Source organism: Microchirus variegatus (assembly GCF_963457635.1).
Source record: "Microchirus variegatus genome assembly, chromosome: 15".
NCBI classification, from domain to species: domain Eukaryota; kingdom Metazoa; phylum Chordata; class Actinopteri; order Pleuronectiformes; family Soleidae; genus Microchirus; species Microchirus variegatus.
The window spans coordinates 9,963,823-9,973,901 of record NC_139816.1 but is presented as its reverse complement, the minus strand read 5'-3'; the positions used below and the strand labels follow the sequence as shown (position 1 = coordinate 9,973,901).

The window sequence follows — 10,079 nt, the reverse complement described above, 5'->3', positions numbered from 1 at the left end:
GGAATTGAAACGCTGCCGTGGAGTTTGTTGTGGTATCGTTTCCTGGGAACCGAGGTTGTTCGTATTTACTTTCAGTTTGTGTCAGGTAACTGTGGGACACTTCACGGCGAGAACGACTGCGTCATTGATGGCTGTAGTGGCGCAGAGCAGCCGAGGCTGGGTTTTAGACGCATGCTCCCTCATTGATCGAGGATATTCGCGCTGCGTCAGACGGACAAATGATGCGAAGTCACATGTCAGGTGTCGTTTTAAACGACAATGTTTCCAGATTTTAAAAAGCCATGGCAGTGTTAATGCCCGAGCGGCAGCTGTGGATGCAGGAAACACGGAAATGTTGCAGAAAACAAACAAACCACCAAAGGTAAATCCGCATGTCATGTGATCACAATGTATAAACAAGGCAAGGCCACCTTGTTTCTTTAAAACACAAATATAACTTGTCACAATAAATGTTATGATTGTAAACAATGTCACATAACTTGATATGGGTATCATATCGTGCAGTGCGTGCCAGAGGAATGTGAAATAAAAATGAAATAAAGTAAATAAATAAATGTGTTTTTAAACTGTTTATATAGTTTTTAAAAAGCTATTTACAGTATTTTATTGTTCTTTACATTTATTTTCTCACATACATTTTAATTTCAAGTTTTGTTAAATTAATTTAGAAGAAAAAAAACGATATTTTGAAATGGTAATATTTTGTAGGATTATTTATAACATAATGGTGATGAACACTGGTTGGAATGGCGCCCTGGGAATTTTTGTTTAGGGCCCCTCCAGACTCTAGAATCACCTCTGGGGGTCATTTAGATTCTTGTGAACCAGTTTGATTCCAGAATAATCAGTGATTCATGGCTTTCATTCGTTACCTCGTCATTGTTCTCAATTTTAAATTTTAGCCAGACTATGCCCTGTTGTGCTCAAATACACCTGCTATTACTGGAGTTACTCAAATTCATACCAAGTAGCGTTCAAGAGCTCAATGAATCAGTCAACCAATGTTTTTTGTTTTGTTTTTCTTTACTTGCAGGTCTGCTGCATTTTTTCTAATGTACAAATCTGGATGTTGGCCTGTAAGGATTTGGAAACACTTGAATTAGAGTAATCTAGTCTTTTTTTTAGTCTTAAGTGTCATAAACTGGAACAATCCAAACAACCTAAGGACAGACCCAACCGACGGAGTTGGAGAAAGTACTTGGAGAGTGGAAAGTTCCACCAAAGCTGCTTCCCAGCATCACTACACTCAATCCTGATCACCACTAAATTCTCATAATTTCTTGCTTGGGCCATAATTTACACCCCCCAGAAAAGTGTTCAATCAAAACTTGTAATCGATTTTTTTTAAGTTATGCATGTTTTACAAACGTCAGCAATAGCCTAACCTTTGATTTTGAAGTGTACTATACAAAGATTTGTCTACATGCAAAAGTCCGAAAACTCTGCATGTGTGTGTGCCACCTTGTTGTTGTTGCTTGATGACTCACCATTCAGGTTCATAACCCAGTACAGATCATGAAAACAGGGTGTGATAAATGTCTCACTAATGAAATTAAGGTACACCATGTGCTGAATGCATTTGATTTGTTTTTGTTTTTTTCTGGCAAGTCGTGCAGTGACTCACGCTGCAGAAAGTATTTTCTGATTTACCTTTGCATAATGTTTTTGAGATGACTGTGAACAAAACAATAATATTCCTTTTACTGTCAGTGTCATGGCTTTATCGAGTAAAAAAAAACTAACAGAACCTATTTTTGACTGTGATTATTTATGATGATAACACATATTATCAATTTGCCTTTCAGAGACGGAAACGGAAACACAGTGAACTCAACCAGGGAGAAATTGATGCACAAGTCTTTCATGAGAAGGTAGGTCAAAAAGAAAACACACATACGCTCTCACAAGGCAATACAATACATATATATAAGAAATAAAATAATTGGGTAAAAATAGCAGCCAACAACTTAAAAAGGCCAAGGAGAAGAGATGGGTATTGAGAAGAACATTGCACTGGTTATTTCTCTACAAGAGGTGAAATTCTGTTTCAAAACTAAACAATAAAAGATGGCTCAAATTTCTTATTTGACCATTTATTTGCTCCATATGTCTTTAAGTATTATTATTTAAGAGAGCTGAAGTAATTTAAAGTACCCTAGCACTATATATAAGTACCATACTTGAATAAATGACCCAGATACTGCCCATCACTGAAGACCCTGACCTGTACGAGTTTAATTTCATGCATTTCAAACACACTTCTTCTGCATTAAATCGTCATATAGCCATCACACTCAGTCATGCTTGTTATTTGTGCTGCTGCAGATCAGGTCTGTCATCTCAGAGGGAACCACGTCCTTGTTGGACTCCGCTCGATCGGTGGGATATCTGAACAGAGCGACAGACGCAGTGGAGGAGCCTCTTCCTATGCAGGAGTGTGGCCTTGCCGCTCTCTGTGAAATGGCTAAAGAGCTCCCCCTGGTGGATGTTGATGATGATGATGAGGAGCAGGAGGATTGTGCACAGTCGCTTGTCGATGAGGATGGCCGCTCGTCCCACGTGGACTTGTTTTCCCGGGTAACGGAGAACAGCGCGGACCAGGCCACAGTGGTTCCTCTGATGGGAGGGGAGTATGTCATCCCAGCACACACGGCTTTCCTGCTGTCTGATTTCACACAAATGCAGCCTCTGGTGAACTGTGAGTACAACACCAGTTGGAAAAATGCCTTCCAGTTCTAGTCTCTGCATGTTTGTGGTTGCATTCATTTAATGAAGCCAACGTGATGGCACAAACATGTTCACCCCCCTCCCTGGATATTGTTTTTGTAGTATGACTCAGTGTGGTTCTTTGAATTCTCTCCGTCCCAACTGAGACAATAATAGTTGTTTTGCTGCCATGACGCAGGTTTTTGTATTGCTGTTTGTTTCTCACACAGATGGAAGAAAGTTTGACTTAATAGTTATGGATCCACCGTGGGAAAACAAGTCTGTGAAGAGGAGTCGCAGGTAATTTGGCAGTTTAGAAGGTTTAAAAAAAAGAAAAAAAAGAAACAGGCCTGAAAACAATGGAAGAGCAGATAAAGAAAGTACTATTGTACTTGTGCTGTGATTCAAGCTTTTAGGGCCCCCTGGTGGGCCATTAGGAATTGCAAGTTCCTTTGCAAATTCACCTGGACAATTTTTTAATCATTTTAGTGCTTCTTTTTGTACCTTGTAAACACAGAAGTTCAAATAAATATTGAGTAAACTCAATAAAACCTTCACAGTTACATTTACAGAGCTTTCTAAAAGGCAGTCAGTTTATTTTTAGGTAAAATGAATTGAATAACACTTTAAAGTAGATATTTAGAGGCCTGATTCAGATTTGAAATGGTTTTGGTGGTGCTAGAGAGAACCTAATTAAAGTTGCAGTTCAATTAACATCATGCATGATGCTAGAACTAACTAGTATTACTAAAAGAAATGTATATAGTTTAAATCATATGGAGTAAAGATATGGACCCCATGTGTAGTTATGCCAGTACTTCTGTGATATGTCTTTTAATGAGATACATAAGGCAGGATGGAGGTATCTAAAGAATGATTTGAGGTTTCTTCTCTCATTAAAGATACAGCTCTTTACCGTCATCACAGCTGAAGCAGCTTCCTATAACTCTCCTGGCATCTGCAAACTGTTTAGTGGTCACCTGGGTCACCAACCGACCCAGCCACCTGCGCTTCGTCCGCGACGAGCTGTATCCACACTGGGGGGTAGAGGTTGTCGCTGAATGGTACTGGGTCAAGGTACAGAAATCTTTGAAAGTCTCTACTCTGACCTTCCTGGTGTGATTCCCGATCATATTAAAAGGTTTGCTGGCTGTTTTCTCTTCAGGTGACCACATCCGGAGAGTTTGTGTTTCCGCTGGATTCGGAGCACAAGAAGCCGTATGAAGTGCTGGTTCTGGGCCGATGTCGTCCCTCTGCAGATCACTCCATGAGGTGACGTTTGTGTGTGTGTGTGTGTCAAAGGTTCCATTCACATTTTCAGCAGTTGTTGTATCAATGCAGATCAGATCTTGTCTTTAGCCTTTATTTAACCAGATAAAAGACCTGTTGAGATCAAGATCTCTTTCATAAGGGTGATGGAAGTGTCTTAGATGAACACATTAACACAGCAAAGTTCTATTTTTACTATGTTTAAGATGTGCATTACATTGCATTAATGGCCACAAGGTTCTCCAGGCTCATACACAACATGCTTACCATGGAAGTTCACATTGTCAGATGTGAACTTAGGTTGACCTGGAAATTTGCACCAAGGTCCTTGTTTTTTGTTGAAAAGAGGCCCCTCTGAGAGACTGCAGCTAGAAGCGGGAAATATATGATTTATATGGTACTTAAAAAGTGGTCTTCCTTACTGTTAGTCTTTGGAGAATTTGGCTGAAGCTCTCCGTAGCAAGCTGGAGTGCTCGGAATTGACACTTGAATCATCTGAATCATCATCTCATCACCTGTCGTTCTGAAGAAGCTGGAACGGTAACCTGACTAAACTACCGCGACCTGGCCAAGAAAGGCAGCAGCACACGTCATACATTCATCACGTTCATTGATGACAACAATGGACACCACGTGGATTCCGATATGATGGCTCTCACTCAAACCCGAGTACAAAAATCACTATTGGCAACCAGATTTCTGTGTCTACACAGCGCGGAATCAAATCAAATGTTATTTATAAAGCGCCAAATCACTACATATATTATCTCATCGCACTTACCATAGTAAGCAGAGATCTTACAAGATGATTAAGAGAGGAGAGGAGAAGAGAAACCCCAGAGTTCACACAATAAGCAAGCACAAAAAGCAACGCTGAACCCAACGGTCTTTGATTTAGCATGGAGTACATTTAAAGGATATTCATCATCTTATTTTAGGGTTTAAAACGTCACAGTTTATGCTTAAATGTAATGCATTTGTATCACATGCTTGTTTGCAGCTCTTCGTGTGTCCCCATCGAGGACTCCCGTTTGATTGTCAGCGTCCCGTCGGCTCTACACTCCCAGAAGCCCTCACTCTCAGGTAAATAAACCTCCTTCCTGTTCGTGTAGCAGTACAGTACAGTACAGGGGGCGTAATGTTTGACTGAGCCACCAGAGGGCAATGCTGCAGCATCACTGATTGTTATCTCTCGCCACACAGCTTCATTCACGAGCTCTAAATGCTGCTCCAGCCTGCAGTCAGTGCATAAGCACCACTTTTTAAGTTAGTTCTTCAAGTTTTGCGTGGCTGAAATGTAAAGTTATGCCACCTTGATTTTCTTTCAAATTAGATTTTAAATAAATGTATTATTATAACTCGTATTTTTTGAGGATGTTAACACAGCAGAGTCTCATTAAGCACAAGACTTGTGTCCCTCTACCTGAGCATTTATCAGATCTTGAACTTCTGCTGCACAGAAATGTTGCATTTATCCCAAAAAATCTGAATCGCAGTGTGTGTGTGTGTGTGAGACACTCACTTGCAGACTGTGCTACCTGAAATCAATGTAAGACCTTGACATTGAATATGCAGGGAGTATGAATGCGCGAGCCTTGACGTCATGTACCTCCCTCTCTCGGGGGAACGCGATTTATTGTGTAGCACGTAGAGAAAAACACGACCCGGCGTTGGCCAATGCCCTTTCAGACGAGCACAGAAAAGCCCCCCCCCCTCCCCCCAGATGGATGTGGCTGGATATGGTTAAAAATACATTCCATTTTTAATCACAAACTGTGGAGCTGTGAAACCATAGCGATTAAGGAGATTAGTACACATGTTGTCTCCATAGGTGAACAGGTTTCTTCAGAGCAGAATGCTCGTTTGTGGTGGCATTTCACTGTATGCACCTCGAAATGGTAAGAATCAGCCGCAGCTGTGACCCAGTGTCGACGCCACGCTGTTACTACACTCTTTTGTTCCGCGAGAGGTGAGAACGCTAGGTGTGGCTCATATCTGCGAGTGTAATAGTTGCAAATTGCAGAGTGGCTCGGAGTGTGAGAGCAGAGCTTGACCCAAATCTGCTAATGAAAGCCAATCAGCCTCATTCATTCAACTATTTAAGTTGAAAATTAACACCTAGGGCCTTTGAAGGATGTTTTTCCTCCTTTGTTCTCTGCTGAAGTGAAGAGGGCAACTGGGTCCTTGAGCATTAAAGCTCCGGTGTGTAACTTTTAGTGACTTTTGTTTTTGTTGCTATTCTACCTGTGTTTAGTCTGCGCGAGAAACAATGTAATATGATTTGTGTGCTGCGTCCTTCAGTGTCGAGTCCTTGCAGTTTTTCCCCGCTTTGTGTGAACTCAATTGACTTGAATATAAAAAGGAGATTTGTTTGTTTTTAAATGCACGCGCTACACTTTTAAGCCACCTGAACTTTGTTGAAGTCAACAACGTCACGGCTAGTGATGGGATCGGCAGTTACTGAATCACTTGAATCAGTTCATTAAAATGATTAGTTCACCAAATTGTTCAGTGCTAAGCAGGTGTGACGGGTCAGTGAGTGACATCGCGGACGAGATTCATGTCCTCAGCCACAGTTCTCTGTCTGTCAGTTCGTTCCTCAGCCACAGTTCACCAGCTCTCTGTGTGTCAGTTCGTTCCTCAGCCACAGTTCACCAGCTCTGTGTGTCAGTTCGTTCGCGAGATTCACGTCCACAGCCACAGTTCACCAGCTCTCAGTTCGTTCGCGAATCATGACCGAGTCAGTGACTGACAGCGCGAACGAATCACAGCAGCACGGCAGACACCGTTCTTCTTACTAGTCACTCCCTCGGCGCATGTTGGCTGGTGTCGTTTGCCGAAGATTCACGAGTGAGTGACGGCGTCGGCGAACGACTTCTCGAGTGATTCACAGAACGCGACAGTTCCACTCCCGGCTGCCACGATCGCTGCTGAGCTCAACTGAACTAAGAAAGGAACTAATCGGTTCATGAAGTGATCCCATTCAGTTCGTTCACTCAAATGATTCGTACTCATGACCGACACAACACTAGTCACAGCTGCTTGAGCGAGCACACTACCCTTGTGTCCACTGTCTGGAGAAACCCTGGTCCATATCTGTTCCCCCCCTCGCTCCGATTGGGGCTTCTGTCACTAACATGGTTGCCATGGCGAGATGGAAGACACCATTACTCCACTTCGGACGTTCTCCGACAAGAAGGGTTCAGGGTTTTTGCTCGTCCCTGAATGAGGAGCTGTGTCCTTTTTGAATCAATAAGTCAAGTTTCCCAGCCTGGTATTTTAATTATAAGCAGTTCAATGGCTGTGTCTGAGGCACGCTGCCAGTGCTGTGGGATGCATTACTGCTGATTGAGATTTGGATCTCTGTCTGTTATATTCAGTGTGTGTTTCGTTGGCAGCTTCTTGGTCAACTGTACAATTCCAGTTGATATATTATAGGGGATTACCTATACAATTTTTGTTGTGTTTTTCCATTAAAAGTCACACTTTTATCCATCCAAAGAGTTGCAAAATGGACAAAAAATACAATCAAGACATTGGCAAGATTAGAAATAATGATTTTTATTCAAAATAATAACTTTTCGTCAAAGAACCAGCAAAACTCATTGCACAAGGGTTTTCTAAACATCCAACAGTGATTAGCAAACACAATGTACCATTAGAACACTGGAAATGGGCCTCTATACACCTATGTACATATTCCAATAAAAACCTAGTTTGCAGCTAGAATAGTCGTTTACCACATTAACAATGTATTGAGTGTATTTCTGATTCATTTTATGTTATATTCTTATATAAGGACATTTCTAAGTGACCCAAAACTTTTGAGCAGTAGTATATATTAAGTTTGATATTGTTTCATTAGGAAAAGTGAAACATTTTTCACTTCACCATTTAAAACTCACTGTATTGTTGAAACTCGCCAGCCCCCCCCCCCCTTGTTTCTAGTTTAAAAAATACAAAAGGAAACTTTTTTACTGCATCTGTGACATGGTATTTGTCAAGGGTAATCGTCAGTAATGCAGTGGTTATGTTATTCAAATTTGTTTGTACAGACATGGATGAGCTGAGCACTGTAAGTGTGCCGTAATGGATCAAACAATGCAGTTTTGTAGCACACAATCAAAGACTGAATATAATAACGGTCTAAAGGAACAAATAAGTGTCTTGGTCTCTCCTTGGCAGAAGTTTTATACAATGCTCCATTTCAGAGTTGAGGGGATAATTAGACCTTTTATTCTCTGTTCAACTTTGAGAGCTGAGTCACCAGTTCGGGGCTGAATTAGTCGAGGAGCTGCATGTTTGGCCTTTACCATTTGGTGATTCTGTCTCTCTGACATGCATAGGATGAGGACGCGGTCAGGACACCTTCGTCGTGCAGGTTGGATAGGTTTTGGGGGATCGAGCTTTTGAGCTCATTAACTTCCTGAGTGTTGGCTGAGTCGAGTGTCAGGGCGGTGCGAGCGTTACACAAGAGCAGGGGCGGCGTAAGCGCAGGGGCGGAGGAAGTGAAACGCGTCTGTCAGATGAGCCGCTGCTGGAATATCATCACTTATAGACTCAAGGTCACTCCCAGTCCCCAAAGGAAAGACTTATTCTCTGGTGTGATGGAGCTAGACAGTTGCCAGTAGTGATCTGTCACAAAGTAACAAGGAAAAGTGTCCCTATAGGAAGTGGATGCAGTGCAGGAAGTTTATAACCCAACTCTGAATTTATTATCTTTTGTGATTCTCAAGGGTGGATTATCAACTTCCCATTTGCACCGGCACCTGGAAGCCACTGTGTTTCTGTGTCGTGTGTATCCTTAATGATCATTGCAACATTCTAGAAAATGCTGTCAGACATTAATGCAGAAGCTCATCGTAATTGTAAGGCGACCTCTAGCTGAGGAGCGCGTTAGATAATGGGCGCGTTAAAAGATATAATCCCAAATTACTTTTTTTTTTGTTTTATCCAAGATTGCTCAGGTTTTGTTATATGAGGTAATGACACATTGTCAGCACTGACTGAGCTATTCGCACCCCCTGCTGGCCCCCCATGTGCTGAGAACCAGCATCAGACAACTCACTCTCAAGCCCAATGTATACTCCTGCGTAAAGTGCTCTACGTCGGTTATGGATACCTCTCTACGTCGCCGGAGAGGCTGTCGGAGAGCCTCTCCGTCATCTCCGGCCGCACTAAATATTTTTTAAGTGTCCGTCACTCCGTCAAGGGACAATGGAGATGGCAAGGGCTGCGATTGGTCCTCAGTACAGGCCGAGATACTGCTGCTCTGTGCCGGCCACTGTGCGCACCGAGCGTCCACAGGTGATAATCGGCCACTGTTTCAATGTTATTCAGCCGCAACAACAACAGCAGTTTTTCTCTCTCGGACGCCATTGCTCACTGTAGCAAGAAGCACAACAACCTTGCGTAGTGACCCCTACTGATCGGGTGGAAAATTGCAGTGCGTATTCGGCACCATGACGGAGAACTATGAGTATACTGCGGCCTTTACTGAAACAGTATCTACCATATCTTAAGAATAGTTTTTCCCTTTGAGTTTTTGTCACTTTTTTAAATTGCTCACCTCCTTTACCGTCCATGTAGCAAATCGGTGATTTTACGTCACGCCACCCGAGGAGCTGTTTCACCACAGCCTCTTTGTATATTCAAATGTATTATTTTGTGACATCTGTGTCCGAAATAGTGTGAGCGTCTACAAACTCTGATGAGATAAAGCGGCATCTTATGATATCATAGACTTAACCAGGCATATATTTTATGAGATTATCATTTAAAAAAATGTCATTTAATATTGAACATTAAGCTCTTGTTGTGTCTCGCGATCGTTCATCTTCCTTTTTCCTTCTTTCAATAGAGATTTTACGGCCGTATGTCGGACCTGAAGGCTCGTGCTTGGAACTGTTTGCTCGAAGTCTGCAGCCTGGGTGGACCAGCTGGGGCAACGAGGTGCTCAAGTTTCAGCACACCAGCTATTTCACGCTGTCACCTGCAGACAATCCGGCAAACACTTCTCGAGACTGAGAACCCGCAGCGTCACGACGACTGATCCTCGGCGCTTCACGTGTCAATATTTAACTCTGTTTTTTAATAAAGATTCG

At 42.3% G+C, this 10,079-nt stretch overlaps 1 protein-coding gene across 1 annotated transcript in view; it reads left to right on the top strand.

Moving 5' to 3' along the window:
* Positions 1-150: 150 nt before the first annotated feature.
* Positions 151-10,079, top strand: part of mettl4 (methyltransferase 4, N6-adenosine) — a gene marked incomplete at its 3' end in the record, with an annotated part of 28,696 nt that continues 18,767 nt past the window's right edge. The window contains exons 1-9 of the mRNA XM_083901522.1: positions 151-361; positions 1,034-1,076; positions 1,806-1,871; positions 2,326-2,698; positions 2,937-3,006; positions 3,609-3,783; positions 3,872-3,978; positions 4,976-5,058; positions 9,836-9,981. Of these exons, the coding sequence (XP_083757648.1) occupies positions 282-361; positions 1,034-1,076; positions 1,806-1,871; positions 2,326-2,698; positions 2,937-3,006; positions 3,609-3,783; positions 3,872-3,978; positions 4,976-5,058; positions 9,836-9,981 (1,143 nt within the window). The 5' untranslated portion in view covers positions 151-281. The remainder of the gene's footprint in view (positions 362-1,033; positions 1,077-1,805; positions 1,872-2,325; positions 2,699-2,936; positions 3,007-3,608; positions 3,784-3,871; positions 3,979-4,975; positions 5,059-9,835; positions 9,982-10,079) is intronic.